The sequence below is a fragment of the Rhipicephalus sanguineus genome, chromosome 2 (genome assembly GCF_013339695.2).
Source record: "Rhipicephalus sanguineus isolate Rsan-2018 chromosome 2, BIME_Rsan_1.4, whole genome shotgun sequence".
NCBI lineage: Eukaryota > Metazoa > Arthropoda > Arachnida > Ixodida > Ixodidae > Rhipicephalus > Rhipicephalus sanguineus.
Genome location: NC_051177.1, coordinates 145,228,103 through 145,245,500, shown reverse-complemented (window position 1 = coordinate 145,245,500; position 17,398 = coordinate 145,228,103). Strand labels below are relative to the sequence as shown.

General features: G+C 49.9%; 1 protein-coding gene across 2 annotated transcripts in view; it reads left to right on the top strand.

Annotated features, from left to right (window-relative positions):
* Positions 1-1,864: 1,864 nt before the first annotated feature.
* The window catches only part of LOC119383763 (uncharacterized), a 105,407-nt gene continuing 89,873 nt past the window's right edge, over positions 1,865-17,398 (top strand). Inside the window, exon 1 of one of the 2 annotated variants that reach the window (XM_037652063.2) lies at positions 1,865-2,318. In XM_037652063.2, coding sequence (XP_037507991.1) covers positions 1,880-2,318 — 439 coding nt within the window. In that variant the 5' untranslated portion in view covers positions 1,865-1,879. Of the gene's footprint in view, positions 2,333-17,398 lie in introns of both variants that reach the window. The other variant, XM_049412660.1, reaches the window with a different exon arrangement.

The window sequence follows — 17,398 nt, the reverse complement described above, 5'->3', positions numbered from 1 at the left end:
AACGGTCGAAAGAAAAGAAGGACTGTACACTTATGCAGGTGTCCACTTGCCTTTGGGCCGTTGAAAATAATTCTGGGAAGACTATGCTACCGTCTGCATCGTCCACTCTTCAGAGGTGTGTTGTTTATTCATGTAGAGCCAGCTTGATATACAGAGAGGCGCAACGTTGAAAGTCGACAGGACAACCAAAACGCCGTCGCTTTTGATTTCTGTAGTATGTCCGTAGTCTTAGCAGAGTACACTGCATTGCACCAAGCATTTGAAACGATCATTGCGATATGCAATAACATGACACGTGGTGGTCTTCAGGACAATAGCGCGATATTGCAGGAGACTGCTAAACATAGAATAAAAATATGTGGATGCGTGAGCAGCCTATCTAATATATTATCGGCCAATGAACTTCAACTGTTGAAAAGGGGAGGAATCTTTGCCCCTGTGATAGCAAATATCTTGTTTATTGTCATTGTCTGTAAACACTCATAGGCGTCTTCTCTTGCAACCCCCCCCCCCCCCAACTTATGATATGTATGTATATCACCAGCAAGACAATACTTCGCTCGTGACCTTTCGTCCCTCTGTATTTTCAGAGAAGTCGTGCTTCTCTGAAGTTTTTCATGTTATCCCCTCACTCTCCCAAAGTACCGATCATCGACGAATTGACGAGAAAGCTAATTACAATTAGCGCAAACCGGGCTTTGAAAACTTGGTTTTGTAGAACAGAGAGTCTCGCGAACTCTAATTAGGCAGTTTAGAATACTTCTGCGCATGCCCTGTGGGACTGCCACTCCAGTGCTACCGTTCCACTATTGGTCCCGGAAAGGAGGCGCCCGAGGCACGGGTGTGCACGGCTTTGAAGCAGTCGGGTTCTGGGATGTGACCCCCTGAGGAAAAAGACATACCTTGGTGTAGCGGGAGCCATGGGGGGTGGGAGTGAGGGAGACGCCTGCCTTGCTGAACAGAAGCCCGTTTCTATTGAGCCGTATTGGGGGGAAGTAAGAAACAGGGAATGAAGGGAAGGGAAGGGAGGCGACCGACAGCGGACGCAGCTGTTCTCAGTTTAGGGCGAGGGGGCATGGGTCGCGGACCTGTTGGCTCGGCTCTTGCTCCTTCCCAGGTGCTCGACTCGACTTGAAACTACGCTGCCAACACGCAGCACACGGCGCTGAGAAACTCGACAGAAGACATCGGAAGCGCAACGCCGCAGTGCCCAACTTATCGCGCGTGCCCGCTTGTCTACCCGCGTCTTGAGATTCGGTTGTGCACAAGAGAGTGCAATGCGTATTGCTCCTAAAGGAGGCGGAGGTAGGCCCATTTGTTTGATCGTTACGTTGAACGTCAGAGGGTTATTTCGTTGTTGTAATTGCATTGTGCTCTTATCGCGCGCTCTTGTAGCAACGATGTGTCGCTCGATTTGTTATCACGGTCGTGCTTCGTTGTGATAGTGTCGCTCCGACCGAATGCTTGACTCAACCAACAATGGGATGGCTGGTTGACTGCAAAGCGGGGCAACAGTCACGTTCAGCTTTACCCGAGAGGTCGGCCCAGTTTTAAGGGCTCAGCGAACTTCGTTAAGCTTCACAACCTCAACAATGATGTCACAGTGACATCAAGAGTACATCCTCATGTTGTGAAACTCGGTGAAGTGAAGATATGAGAAGCCCACCCGTGCATCTCCGGAAGTGTTCTCCGAAGGGTTCGTAGGAGAAAACCGAAACAGTTTACCGGCTCCGCTAGGCAACGGTACTGTGCCGCAAGATGACTGCATGAGCCCGAGATATAACAGCAACGAATGAACCCAAGTATCGGACCACAAGAAGTGCTCGCGAAGTTGTGGTCAAGAGAGTTTCGTCGTTGCGAACTGTGAAGAGATTGAAACATGCCGCGTTTTATGCGGGCCACTCAGCGCACTCGACTGCTGCTCGTCGTCGTCGTGGCGTTCACCGTGCTCTTCATATGCGGTGTTGCCGAGGACAACGACCGACGCGCCGCGGTGCGGTCGACGTTGGCAACGGGTGGCGAAGCGAGCGTCGCGGGCGACGCACTCTCCGTCGCAACTGCCGCTGCGGAGGATTTGCGTCCGTCGGTGACTGAAGTGGTGCACGGCGGTGCTGCGTTGGTGCGCGGTGACTCCTCGGCTTCTGTGGCCGCTATTGGTATGGTGCACCAGCAGGAGAGTGTGGAACAGCGGCAGAGTGCCGCTGTCTGGCAGGGCCAGGCCGTCACCGTGGTCGGCTTACTCGGATTGACCGTCTTTGCGGTCATCGTGGCCGTAGTCGGACGGAAACTGTACCGATCTCGCAGGGAACGACGCAATGGTGAGTTCACGGACGTTCACCGTACCAGTCTTACAACTCCTTGTTTCTAGATAACGACGACCCGTCCGCTTTCGCCGGACTTGATGTGCCGCAGCTTTAGAATTTACGGAGACATCGATTGCATTCCGCATTATCCCGCTTCACGATGGTCGCAGGGATCTATCTATAAAAAAAAAAAAGCGAAATCAGTTAGAAAAACGACAACACATTCTGTTTATCCTTATGATATCACATTTCTCGTGTCGGTATATAAGATTGCGATTAAAGTAAACTGAACAAGGCGTCCTTATCGGTTCTACTAATCGGGGCACTGCGGTATTCCACAATTAGTATCCAAAGCAATATTCGTGTGAAAAACGGAATAATACTTATCGAGCAGAATCTGCGGCGGTGTGCTATCAGCGACAAGCACGCCGTAATTAGGTGACGCGCCAAATCACGCTGATACTAGGTCACGTGCTTGGACAATTAGAGATGCACCCTTCGACCCTCCGCACATCGCTTCCTCGTTGATAGACTGTTTTAGATTAGGGAACCCAGGGCTTTGCGTTCGTTACCTATGTGTCATATTCGCATGCGTCGTATACGCTAACCTGTTGGACGCGCACGTCATTTTTAGAAAGAAGCGTGCACAGCCAAGCAACGCGGAGCCTGCGTACCCAATTGTAAAGCAATGGTTATTAGATAACCATTGCGTTCTCGATGTGACGAAACTTGACTCCTATGTTATGCTTAGCCGCGCAACGCATAGCTTTACTCACAATTTACTCCACCAATGATTATTTTCGTCGTTCCGTGAGTCTGGAGGAGATCGGTGCGACGTATCCGAATACTAAACCATCGAAATAGTGACGTCATCCCTACGGAGCCAAGGAACTCTTCTGAGCGCCATCGACACAAACTCTTTCGCGTGTTGGCCTTCGTTTCGATGACATTGATCACATGTTTATGTAGCATATAGTATGATTGCATGTTCACGTGTTATCAGTGGGTTCATGTAGGCTATCCGGAAGTCAGTAGTCGCCTGGAATCTACGCGAAATCACGCCTGTCGTCTACGCTCCTTTCGTCCTCTTCGTTGGCGCCAATGCACACAGAATGAGTCCTGTGCTATGGTGGTGTAAATATTAAAGCGAAATCGCCTCACAGATTTCGAGTGGTTTCCTTCAGCCAAGGTATTAGAGCGATTTAAAAAGCGGAAAACAGACAATTCAAAGACAGGCTAGCCTCGAAGGCCGCCGTTCACCAAGGCTGCGGAAACGACATGTATTAAATGTTTCTTCTACCGCAGCCCCGATGTTCCATCATCGTGTCGACGTTTTTATAAAGATTTTATTACGTGAAAGTCAAAGCGCTGTGAACACAGGAACTACGCTGACACACGCCACGGCGCCCGAGCTAATTCAGTGCAAGCCTCGTGTCTGCGAATCACTTTACCGTTTCATTACCTTTCGGGAACCTCGGAGGAGTTGAATTCGTCGAGGCGTCAGTGTACGCTGGCCCGCTCCTTTTTCCAGCGATCGCCTCAGGTTGGCACCACAGCGCTCTAGGTTAACATTGCGATATATTTTCGTGAGCAACACCGTCGTATCCATCATTTTTACAACCCAACGGGAACAAATTTCTCGCTCTCTGTCATAGCGTCACGTTGACAATCGTTGTGGTATGCTAAGCTCGGGGATGCGGGTGCAGTTCCCGGTTTCACTCTCCATCATTTCGACGAGAGTGAAGTGCAAGAAGGCATCCACATACTTGGAATGAGGTGCACGTTTAAGATCTCCCAGGTAGCGAACCGGAGACATCCGCTATGTCATGTCTCACGGTCATATCGTAGTTTCGGCGCGTAAGACCCCGGGATTTAATTTTGATTATGTCACATTGGATGTGTACGACAGCCTCGTCCAAAACTCTTCGACACCTAGAATTTAGTATCCAGTTAAAGTGTCTGTTGTAGCGTTCTTCAAGCTTGATTCACGCGAACTAAACGCGACCACTTAGTGTACGAGAATTTGTCTCTGCAGCTACTCGAACGCGTGTAAGTACTCCATCAATTTGGCAATTTGCTGAGAACTTGGGACCCCTTCCGGCCAATGTATCTTCTGCAATGCGTACCCCGTCCCCGCTCCCCTCTCTTGACGTGGTACATACACAGCAACTCTTGCTATTTTCCGAGAACTGCTCCGTGGTCTGGGCGCAATGCAGCGTCTCGTTCGCGGGAAGGAGATCCGGTTTTTCTTCGCTTTGACGTTGTGCGTTGTTGCCTGCGGCGGCGGCGGCGGCTGAGACCAATACGGTGTGGTGGGAACGGACCCGACTTCGAGCGCGGCGGCTGCGTGCGGTTCGTTCAGGACGGAGGGGGGGGGACCTTCTTCTAAATGGAACGGCTGCTGCACCCTCGCTCCCCTTGGAACAATAAACTCGCGTGTCGCGATAACGCCGTGCACGCCGCAGCGGCTGAATAATAATCCTCGGTGGATAAAGCGCACGAAGGGCGCACGCTGCGATTCTCTCCTCTGTTTCGCCCCGTTGTCTCTCGGCATTTTCCACTGGGAGGTAGAGCGCACGGTTGGGGTAGAAATCGCGCGCCGCTGAGCAAACTGCTGGCCGGCATTTTATTTTCCGGGTTCACTCTTGCATTATTCACTCCCGCGTGCTCTCCTTTCTTTCCTTTCCTTTTTTTTTCTTTTTCTGTCTCTCCGATACCTTGCGGACTTTCACCAATACGTATACCTGTCGCGTACGTACGGCAGACGAGTCACGTTCCTGCCGCCACAAAGCGATGTCGCGGCCAGTGTTTGTGTGCGTGTGTGCGTGTGCGTGTGTGTGCGCGTGTGTGTGTGCGAGCGCCGATTGCGGACAGTGGTATTGTGAAACCTTCGGGCTATCTGATGAGCTCCGTGGAAGTCTTTGCAGACTGCTTGGTGTGCGGACTTCACATGTTATAAGCTCTGCTGCTAGAACAGACATGGTGTAGACTAGATACTGAGATTGCAACGGTAACTCAACATTTTTTTCTTGTGTGTTTCGTCTTCACAACCGTACTCAACAAGTCCTTCGATCGCCGCAAGGGGTATTCAGACGGGGGAGAAATGCTCGGGGGATAAAGGCGGAGCCTAGTGACGTCAGCTCGCGAGGAGAAGTCTCCACAAATGCCCCCCCCCCACTCACACGGACGAGGCGAACGGAGGGGGAGACCAGTGTTACTAGACTACTCTGGTGGCTTGCACCACCCGTTTGACGAGCTGCTGACGACGAGCTGCAGACGAACATGTAGCTACAGACTGTGCACCCGCTGCCGCTCTTTGCAGGAGCAAGTGCAACAATGTGGCCAAACAAGAGCCCGAAATTCCGCTATATCCCCCACCGCCGGGGGATTGTTTGTCCTTTCGGGGAAAAGGTCCCCGTCTCCGCCGAGGAGGCGCGGGGTGGTCACGCCCACTCGCTAATCCGTGACGTCGCGGTCACGTGATCCGCAATCCCCTCGTCTCCCCCGAGCATTTCTCCCCCGTCTGGATACCCCTTAAACGAACTTGTCAGCACAAGATATTCACTTTCGTAATCGTGTGGTCGTAAATGCAATCTAAAGTACGTTACACCACGCGGAGTAAGGAGGTACAAGTTGTACTTCGTAGGTGCCCGCTATGTCGCCCTGACACGTTATCTCTGCTGCGACAGGCATGTATTTCGATTACTTGCAGTTACGTCACTGAAACTGCCATGTTGGTGTAGGTCATGCAGATTCTTTCGTTATTTATGCACAGAGGCCTTTAATGTTCCGGCCGCGTCTTTATCACACTTTAACCGCAGCCGAATTGCCCTCACTTGACGTCATCAAAGCCTACGTGTTAGAGTACCAGTACGTTAGGAAGCCGCGTCCATGACGTCACCACTATCAACATGGTGGTCAATGCTAAAGGGACACTAAAGAGAAACAATGAATCGCTTTAGATCGATAAATTGTCCTCTGACAATTCTAATGTCGTTAATTTCGTCATCGTACGCTTCTTAATAATGAAGAAAATAAAGTTGAAAGTTTAATGTTTAAATTTCGCGCCGAAATCTCCCCGCGTGACGTCGCAGATTTCAATGCGTATTTGTCGTATTTTGGCGCCATTGGCTCAACAAAATTACCCCAAACTTGGTATGTTAAGTCTACGGCCCCCTCAAAGGACAGTGTACTTCATTTTTACCGATTAGGAACTACGCAGTCTCTAGTAGGCGCCGTCAAAACATGTGACGTCACGGCGAATGATGCGGAAACGTCAAGGTGGCGTCACCACCCACATTTTGTTATTGCGCGTTTTCTTGCTTACTAAGCGTCTTCTCGCAGCAAGCGTGGCGTTTTTGATATCGTGAAAGAGTACTTTGCTAACATGAGGAAAATCGTTTTGCTCTTTAGTGTCCCTTTAATGGGTTCGCGATATGTCGGAGCTTTGATTCGGGAGCACCACAAACAACGCTATTAAACGAACGTGTGTACTGTGCAGGCAGCTCCAGTGAAGATGTTCCAGTAAAGGCAGTATCGCTTTTACGACAAAGTGTATGTCGATAAAGTCGAGTAAGAGATTCGGACGAATGCAATATAATCGTGGGATTCGAAAGCACAGTGTCCGTGAATCCATGCAGATTGATGCAGCGCTTCATCGTGTAGACTGTTAATTTCTATGGAGACGCAGCTGCTGCATTCCGTCACTCTTCGCGTGAGTTCCGAGAGAGAGAGAGAGAGAAATAAAAAAAGTTAACTGCGGCTTGTTCGTGGAGTGGCTGGGCGTCTCGTAGCTTCCCTTCTTCCATGATGCGGCGAGGCCCATGCCAAGAACAACATCGTCTACGATCCTTACCTCGAGCTCATCAGAAAGAGGCGCGCGCTAGCTGTCAGTTGCGTCACGACGCGCGCTTCGCGTATATGTACTGTCTAGAACGACGCTGAGGAATGCAAGGACCCCTGCTTCGAATCTTCGCCTTCGGTTTATTTATCCAGGCACCTCGTTTGACCTACAGATGCATTAAGTTTGTGCGTGGGCGAGAGAGAGAAGTGACGGCCGCGGGCTTTTCCAGCTGTGCCGACAGAAACGCTTGTTTAGCGCGCGCCAAATTCCCGGCGAGCACGATCGGGTAAACAAGTGGCCGCAATTCACGCGGGTCTAACTTGGGCGCCGCGAATGGTCGGTCGGTCACGTACAGTCCCGCGTTGATTATTTCATCCTATCAAAAAAAGTGCTTACGGACCCTGTGCTGTGCTCTTCACTGGGCTTACAAGAATGATAGAATGGAAGCGATGAAAAATCAGGTTACCCGTATGATACACAGCGCACATCACAGATAATCAAGACATGTGCGACACAATGTAACACTTAGCAAAAATAAGGTTATGTCACTGGTGTATATATATATATATATATATATATATATATATATATATATATATATATATATATATATATATATATATATGTGTGTGTGTGTGTGTGCGTGTGTGTGTGTGTATACCTTCTTTACGCGAAACGCGCAGGCAGCGTTCGGGAATGCAAGGGACAAGTCGCGCATGAGCTAGCTCGATCGAGGGCAAGACGGTTTTTCTCCCATGGCGTATAATTCAGGGCCGACACTAGTTGGGCTGTTCTTTAGAATACGAAAAATAAAAAAGCTTGCAAGCGCAGATCGCGGACTCTTCAGTGCTTTGTTACCATTGCGAAGCTTAGTTTTGTATAGGATGTATTACCACAACTGCACGTGTTGAGATTCGAATGTAGGTGCTCAAAACCTGAAGAGAGCCAGCGCGTATAACACCGCAGCTGAAACACATTGAAAAGCCAGCGCGGCGGTCATAACTTAACAGGGGCGTAGCCAGAAATTTTTTTCGGGGGGGGGGGGGGGTTCAACCATACTTTATGTATGTTCGTGCGTGCGTTTCTATGTGTGCATGCCTATGTACGCAAGCAAAACTGAAAAATTTCGGGGGGGGGGGGGGGGTAATTCCGCTTCTCTTCGGATGTAATGTGTTTTGTGTGGTCGGACTGGGTTAAAACGCCCCTTCGGTGACTTTGCGGTAGTGTCAAGCCACTCCCGGTGACTTTTTTCGTTCTTCGAAACCGTAGTCATACTCCACCCTGATGTGCCCTCTGGAAATGACGGCGTGTGGATGTTAAGTGTTCCTTGAAACCACGGGGTAAGACAGTGTATTTTTCTTACACCGTGCTCGGAACGGATTCCGGTGGTGCGTCGTCCCTTCTTCGATACTGCCTCGTCCGTCGTCGTCGTCGGACGTTGACACACGCTCGGAAACAAGAGAAGGCGCTCGCGTACACGTCGTGCCGGGAAATATCCCATCCTCGGTTACGTCTCGAGCGCCGTGACGACGTCATCAGGCGAGCCGGTGACGTCGCCACCGACATTTTCGGCGTCTCCGCCGCGAGGGCGCCGTTTCCACGTTCGAAATTGAGTTGGCGACGTTCGACTTGTGCCGTGTCAGAGAGTTTTCGGGACCACCTTCCGAGTTATGGACTGTTGAAACTGCTTTTAGAGTCGGCGCTGTTCACTCGGCCACACTTCAGGAAAGCTTAAAGGCGCGCGTATAGACTAAAATTACGCATCTGTTTCTTAGGACCCAATTGAGGGTCTCTGTAGTGACTTCCAAACTAACCGCAGCCTTGAAGGCGCGCGTATAATATGTACATGGGGGATAGAAAGAAACGCGAACAGCGCGGCGCGCTGTTTTCATCGCGCTCTGACCTTGGTGGCAATAAATGAAAGATGCTAGAGTGGTTCTTGATTGGATCATGAATGACTCTATTGGTTTTTTATTACCATCCAGGCTACAGCCGCTTGCAACGAAATGCGAAACAGCAGAGAATGTAGATGTCGCACTGTTCGCGTTTCTTTCAATCGTCATATGAAATCCGGAAAGCGTGGCGGCGGCCAGGTGATATAAACGCACGAGGCACACCGAAGAGATGGATTTTAACATTTTTCAGAAGGAAACTGTTGCTTACAAGACGTATTACCCTTTGCCTCGATTCAAGACCTTCCTCGCTGAACGCCCGCGCGTCGAGTCCCGTCGTCGTCGAGCACGTCGTCGCGGCCTTGATTCCCGCTAGCGGCTGTTTCATTTCCATAGCGCTTCATCGAGTGGTCTGGTGTAAAAGCGCGCTTCGAGCGCACGTTATAATAATAAGCGCTGGCGGTCAAAATTGTTCCGCTGTCTTTTCACTACGACGCCGCAAAATTAATATTCTTTCTTTCTTCCTTTCTTTCTTTTGCTAGGCTTCTACAATAAATTTACCGCGCTCACATTTCCCAGCACCGTCACGCCGGTTCCTTTTCTACGATTCTACACTTGTCCATGGTTTGTTGCATTTCGTCGTTGTTATAGGATCAGTTAGGATCGTCTCTGGTGGCGTTGAGTGCTCTTATTTTCCGCAACTCGTTCTAGTGAAAGGCGGCGCCTCTCGGAAAAGACGAGAGCTAAAACCAAGCAAAACTATAAACTACATAAACGCGTCACTCTCCATCGGCCGCCTGGTTTTCCGCTCTTCAATTTCCTCCATGGTTCGACGGATCGTCGTCGTCCATCGCGCGCTGCGCAGCTCTTCACGCCTCCGCTGCAGCTTTTGTGCAACGATCCAAAATAAGTATAACGGAGCGCCTCGTTGCCTCGCAAAATGGGAGCACGCGATCAGCTGCCCGACCGTCCACTCGCAAAAAAAAAAAAAAAAAAACTCGTTCTCAAAGAGAGTGCGGCCGCCGCGGAATCGCCGGCTTCCCGCTGTGTTGTGCCTTCGAAGCTGGCGGCTCTGCGAGCCTCGGCCGCCAGTGAATGGGCGCAAGGCCGCAGTGTGGGCGCTCTCGGCTCAGTTGCCCGAACTGGCACATGCACGCCTCTTGTAGAAAAAAAAAAAAAAAAAAACGGCGCTCCCTCTTTTCGAGCGTCCGTGCACTCTTTCATTCGTGCGCGTCGCTTCTTGACGCGTATGTGTGTGAGCGGCGAAGCGCTGGAGAGATTTAGAAAATTTTGTATAGAAATGGCGACGCTGTTGTTCATGCCCCGAACCCGAACCTTGTATACGAGTCTCTTTTGCAATATCTGCGTATGGATATGGATCAGGCCTAAGGTTATCCTGATGTTATGTCCCGTGGCAACCCAAGACAAATACAAAGAACCCGGATTTATCGTGAAAAGAAAGTGACGTGGGCAAATGCGATATCAAGAGAATGTGCGTGTGTATATACACACGTAAACTTGAAAAACAATTCTGGGCCTCTTGCCTCCCCCGGCTACGCCAGCGCAAGAGAATGGAACCAGGTAACGGAAGCCACGGCCGTTCTGGAGGCGCGCGCGCCTCCAGACCGGCCGTGCGGAAGCAAGGGATATCAGCTCAAACGGCACACTGTGGCTGAAAAGGAGGTAGACACCAAAGTATACAACCTGCGTATGCTCAAATACTTATCGCCACCAACAGTTAGACGCGCGGGTCTACGCGATGACTGTTTAGGCATTCCGTTTCTTCTTTGTGCATGTTAATCGAAGGCTGGCCCAGGCGTGCATTTCTGCATCTAAATGATATATATATATATATATATATATATGCGAAGCCTGAACCGTCGGACGCGTTTCTCCGTTCGTATTTTTTTTTTATTATTGACATGATGTAAGGAGATGGCGCACAAATAAGGCGCCGGCTACTCCTTAGCTCTTGGAGTACATAGGGCTCATAAACATAAAGTACATAGTGTCCAAATTTCTAATCACAATTAACCCGTAGTACATACAATATACAACTTAGCGTAACAGTCAGGACATAACATAACAGTCAAAACAACATATTCGACAATCACATACATGTGCACACACGGTGATCTTAAAAAGAAAGAACAGCAACTGTTGCATAACATATGCAAGACAAAAATGGTCAACACACATAAATATACACTCTGTCGTTAATACAAAACAAAGCTTAAATGCGCTAGTAATGTCCAAGGATGCCACTCTCTTCAAGAAAAATTTTCGCCCAATGAAGTTCTCCGTTCGTAATTGTGTTTGTATAACAGCGCGCATTCATCGAATTTAGTTGTGCGTTTACAGTCGCGACACTGCAGCGAGAGATTAGACGAGAAACTGCTGCGATATTAACTGCTTGATTATCGCAAACGATTGCGAGAACCTTACGAACAGAAAACGATGATGATAGGGATACCCGTCTTTCGACTCAGCTGCGTGCACTCGAGGTTGTGTGTTTGCTACTGACGATTTAACCACAACTATAGAAATTCTTCGGCTACGAAACCGCAAGACCGCTGCCAGTTTATGCATTCCCATATTTCGATAATTTCAAAAAGGAAGCAGTGTTGAGTCTACACCACGTCTTATCATATCCGCATCTGTAGTAATGGCAGCCCTCGGGTTTGCCATAGAGTTCCGCCTCTTGTTATCTCTTACTTTGTCAGGCCGCCTGCATTAGTTGCCGCCAGCGTGTTTCGCTAGCCCATTCTGGGACGTTAGTTTTGTGCCTGTTTACAGCATGCGGGTGTAGGCTATAACACCACGCCTGTTTTCTGTGCTGGTGTCTAATCTTATCGTCTCTCTCTCTCTGTCTTACAGTGCTGCGTCGGGTTGCGCTAGATAAAGGGCGCGATCGGGCGAGTGACTCATTGAGCTAGCCGTGGTCGAGGTCAAACCATATAGGTCAATGATACCGGCCACCAGCAATCACCACGCGTCATAATCCATTCATTTATTCTGCAGCTAGTGAGGCCGTACGTTTATCTTCAGCAATTCGCTGGCCTCCTCAATATTTGCCCGTTATTGACGGAGATGGTGGGCCATGCCAGATAGGTTGCTGCTTTTTTTTTTTTTCCCCAAGCGGATAGAGCGCGTGTGTATACATGATATTGAAGCTTTGTGCATATATGGTGGTTTAGACAGCTACTGCATTTTCAATATCTACATTTGAAAGCAACAATCCTGCATCCGAGAGGCGGAACACAGCGCTGTTCTCGCGTTGGATCGATAATAAGGACGCTGACGGAAGAGTTCGTGCGCTGCTGGGAAAAGGGGATTATGTTAATCGAATTTAAGAAGGTTTCCTTCTCTCGCGTGTACCGTGTTCATCGCTTCAGCCCTGGCATCACTCCTCTTCCTTTGTGTAAGGCAAGGTGTAGCGAGCAGAGGGGAGAAATATCGGTGCATGCCTAGCCGATTTCCTTGCTCGCACCCTTGCGCTGTTTCAAACGAGGCGCATTTAACAGGCAGTGTGCGTATATTTCTGGGTTACGTGCATTTTTTTTTTTTTTAAATTCAATGAACACTAAGATAATACTAAAGCATTTTGTACCTGTAAGTTATCATTTGAAAACTTTATTGTCGATAACTTGCCCACCATATAAGAAGAATGCAGGTCAATTACTAATTTTTTCACGTACGTTCCATAACTTCGATGCATGCCAGTGTGAGTCAAGGTTTCCAGCTTTATTATTTTTTTTTTCGTATTTTGGCCTCACTACTCGGAGTATTTGAAACTTGTTTTATACGTCTGGCTAACTTACACCGCGTCTTCATTAACTTTTACCAGTGAAGAATTATGTAGCAGATGCCGCCCAAATCTGTGACGTCACGGTGAGTTGGGGAGGGAACATCAAGGCGGGGGTCGCCACCTATATTTCCTTTTCACCCGTTTTCGTGCCTGCAGAGCGTCTTCCCGCGGCAAGAGTGCTGTTTTCGGTATTAACCTACTAACACGATAAAAATAATTTTTGCCTTAATGTCCCATTAAGACACGTTACCGCTACCGTTACCTTCCCATTAATATGCATGTAAAGAAGAACAATAATTTTTACGCCGGTCTTCTTTCATTTACAGACTATACAGGCTATATAGTTGTCTCAAGATATGGCCAGCGTGCTTGACGGCCTTTGCACCCACGTCACCGCAGTGTGACGCATTCGTCGGTGTCTACGCTATCGCCTCCTCACGGCTGAGCTGTCGCTTCCTCCGGACCTTGGGAGTCGCGCCAGCGCACGCACTTCGTCACACGCATTGCGCCAGCGTTACTTATCTGCCTCTTCTGCCCCGCACGCATCTTTGGCCCGTGCTGTATTTTTCGGTTCCTGTTTTTTTTTTTTTTTTTTTTTTTTTTTGTCGTTTACCGTGGAAACGGGATGCGCTCGCGTTGTTTCGCTTTGAGGCGGAACGCGTCAGCAGTTCCTCTACGTGCGCGTGTCTATGCATGTATGTAATGCTTGCATTTGCCGGTCGTTTGTTGTGAATCTCGAACTATCGTTTGACAAACGGTACTTAGCTGGGCGCTATATCGGATTCGGCTGTATTGTCTGGAAAAGTAGGGAACGCCAATGGCTATGTGGATTGAGGTGGCCGCAAGCTAAGGGTCAAGGCAACGCACTGATTCTTCAAATAATAAACGTCTATTTGTCTCTCGAATGCTGTGATGGCGGGATCTTAAGTTAACAAGAAAGGTCATGGGAGACCAGCGCTGGATAGGTGGCGCGCCGAAAAAGGGCGCCTGGCGGGGAGTCGCGACACAACTCAGCCGCTCGCATGGCCTCCGCGCCGCCGGCTAATCTCGGAGGCAATGCCGCTCGCACTCAAACGACCGGCCGCACTGTACCGCGGTGAGCGCACGCGCGTGTGCCGTTCCCGTGCTTCATTTTGGCGCGAACACCTCGAGCAGCCATTGCGCCAATGATACTGCTCTATGGTTTAGAAAAAAAATAACTTTGTCTGAAGGCTACTTTCTCAAGAAAGCATTGGAAAACGTAGACAAGTCCTACAGAGCAGACTACGTCTGTGCATACGGCGTCAAAGAGACAGTGCTGTGCCTTGGTGGCGACTCCGTCGTCACCATTTTCTGATTGCGCCCTGGGATTTGTGTCAAGCTAGTGCAGGCTCAAAGCCTCCATTGATAAGTACGTGCTGCGTCGATACCAGCTGCCCACTACTGCAGTAAAAAAAAAATAAGAGGCAAGGAGTATCTGCGTCAACGTTTTTCTGCCGTGGTATGTATGCCCAGCCTGCGGCATGTATGCACGCGGACGTTGATCAAGCAAACCACCGTGCTAGCAGAGCACGTATGGTGTCGCGCTGCTATGCTCGAGGGCGCGGGACAGATTCCCGGCCACGGTGACCGCATTACGATGGGGTTGAAATACAAAGAACACCTGCGTACTGAGATTTATGTGCACATTAAAGAACCCCAGGTTGTCAAAAATAATCCTGATTCCCACACTTTGGCGTGCCGCATAATCATACCTTGTTTGGCACGTAAAACGCTATAGCAAGTGTCGATGTTGATCAAACACGTTTATTCTAAGCAGGCACAGGCAAGCGAAAAAACTAACACAGTACGTTAGGCGAATTAAACGGCGAGTAAAAATCCAAGATATTTGACCCTTTTCTAGCGAGGCATATAATTGCGATGGCACTTCGCCGCGGCAGCCAATACACAAAGAAGCTTTACCGCATCGGCTGACTCCAGTAAGTTAAGCTTCGAGTAGTCCGCTGATTTGTTCGTGACAACTCTGTCTGTAGCACAAGTAAAGTTCAACGGAGGCATCCATCGCGGGCGTATTTCTTATAACTTTGCAGCGGCTTCGGCGCGAACGTGCCCCCGTACACATCTCGTAGACAGACAGCTTTCCTTCTGCGTAACTGTTTGCAAATGATGCAGACTACCTGCCTATCGTATCATTCATTGCACGCGGTGGCATCAGAAATGAACTTGGTGGTGGTCAGATGAAAAAATTGTTACATATGTTGCATCCTGCATAATATGTACGTTTTTTTACGACAAAACACCGATTAAATTCCTCTCGTTGGCCCCGGTTTCCACTGGTGGCCCTTACTATCGAATAAATCTAGCAGACACGCGCAATTCGGTTTAGAAATCAGCCCGACGCCACTAGACAGTAGAGCAAGAGCAGAACATACTGTGCTCGCCTGACTGCCGGGATGCAACGCCCCATCCGTTCATATTCATACGTTTTAGAAGGAAAAACATAGAAGGATACGTCCTCCCCCATTTCTACGTATTGTGGCAGTTGAATGCGCAACAGTACCGCCAGCATCCTCTTGTTTTGTTTCGGCGATACGCGCCCGCATCGCCTCAACCAGTCGCCACTCTCGTCCGCGGGAGCGGCTGGAGTATGCGCGCTTTGACCGCCAGGGCGGCCGCGGAAACTCCAGCGCTGGTTCCCTATAGCAGCCGGCCTTCTGGGTCAATAGAGCTGAGCAGATGGCGAATTCGAGAAGCACACGAGGGGTTCCCTAAAATTGTATTGCGGGGTTCCACCTGCCAAAACAACCGTGCGAATATAAGGCAGGCCGGTCCCCGGATTTGGACCACCTGGATTGCTCTATGCGTGAACCTAAATCGTGCAAAATGCAGCAACACGAGTGTTGCTGCATTTTGTTCTCATCTAAATGCGGCCCCCGTGGCCGGTAATCGAACCCGCGTCCCCCAGTTTGGCGGCACGATACTACGATATCTAGGGCTTCCGTTACTAGGTTGCCCGTCGTTGAGCGTTTCCAACAGAGTCACCGCACTACACGTTCACATGTGGCTTTTCTCAACCTCGTCTTTGCAGCGCGCGTACAATATACAAGAGGCACTGAGGTGGTCTGGTGTGATTTTTCTGAACATTGTTTAACGGCGCCGCGCTTTTCGATTCCGCCATGTTAATGTTTCGAACGAAACAGACGAGTCGAAGCCACCGTGCATGTAGACAGAGGCCCAGAGAGAAGCGGCACAGGAAAATTTTCAACCTTTTTCGTACGAGCATTGTTTTTTAAATGTGGAAATACAGCCTCGCCACAGAGCTGGCAAGCGTTGCTTTCTAGCCATCGAGCGCACGCAGTTTGCGGTAGAAAGTGGAGCGCTTGTTACGAGAGCGTTAGAAAAGGAGCTACCACGAACCAACCAATTCCTCGAGTGGTCAGCCGACCACTGAGGATCTACTTCCCAAGAGTCAACGCGCCGATGGAAGTATAGAAGTTGCCTTGCCGAGACTGATGGTGGACGTCAGGCTCTTTTATATACACAGTGTGTTTCTTTTTCGTTCCGCCATGCCAGCAGCTCTGAGAAGAATCCTTGGGTTGCTATTCTAGACACTGTCATGTTCGGCATCTTGTCATGCCTGATTTGGCTCTCAGAGCGACTGTGCTGTGTACTTGATTGGCTCAAAACGGCTGGCGTGTTGTCGAAATTTGACAATGTCAAAAATAACTTTCCTGTCCTTGGAGTCTAGTGTACCCGTCAGAAGAAAGTGGAATAAATAGTGAAAGGAGACTGCGGTATGCTTCGTACACAGTGCAGGGCCTTCGGGACCTCGACATTGGAGAGATGCGCTGGCACCGTTTCAGTCAATTGGCCCCGGTACGTTGAACCGTACGTGCGCCTCCCAACCAAATTAAGCGGGCGTTCTGGCGTCCCAAACTCTTGGCATCCGCTCTCAAAGAAGACGGTGGGTGATTAAGAAGAGACGTGGCTGCTCATACGCGGGTGAAAGTCGCGCAGTTGAGAGGAAAGGGGGGATTGGACTCGCCCTTCCTCTTCTTGCTCTAGTCGACTCGTCTGGTTGGGGTGCTTGGAGAGTTGTTCATACTCTTTCATTTTCACTTGGTGAGGAAGAAAATGGAGGCGAGTGGAGAGACCGGTCCCGGCGGCGAATTCCTTGTCCCTGGACGGACCCTTGAGCGCGCCGCAGCTGTCGTGCATTCGGCGTGCCAGAGGAGAGCCAAGTGGTGAGGGAAGGCGGGGCTGCCTCCGCACGTCTTCCTTCATCGTCCTCGGCATTTCCGGTGGGCGTGCGATGCGGGGCAGAGGAGGAGGGCTCCCTATTTGTGCGTAGACCGAACACTACGAGAGTGCCTTTCTTCATTCGAAGCGCTTGTTCGTCCGGCGGTCATCACTCTCGCTATACTCCGGGATCACTCTTTCAACCCGGTTTCCGCCTCGCATCGAGGAGTGTCTCGTGCGGCCGTTGCCGTGCCTGTTATGGATGTACGACGAGCACGATTTCGCTTCGGAAGGGAGAGGACGAGAGATTACACGCGGGACACGTCTGAAGAAG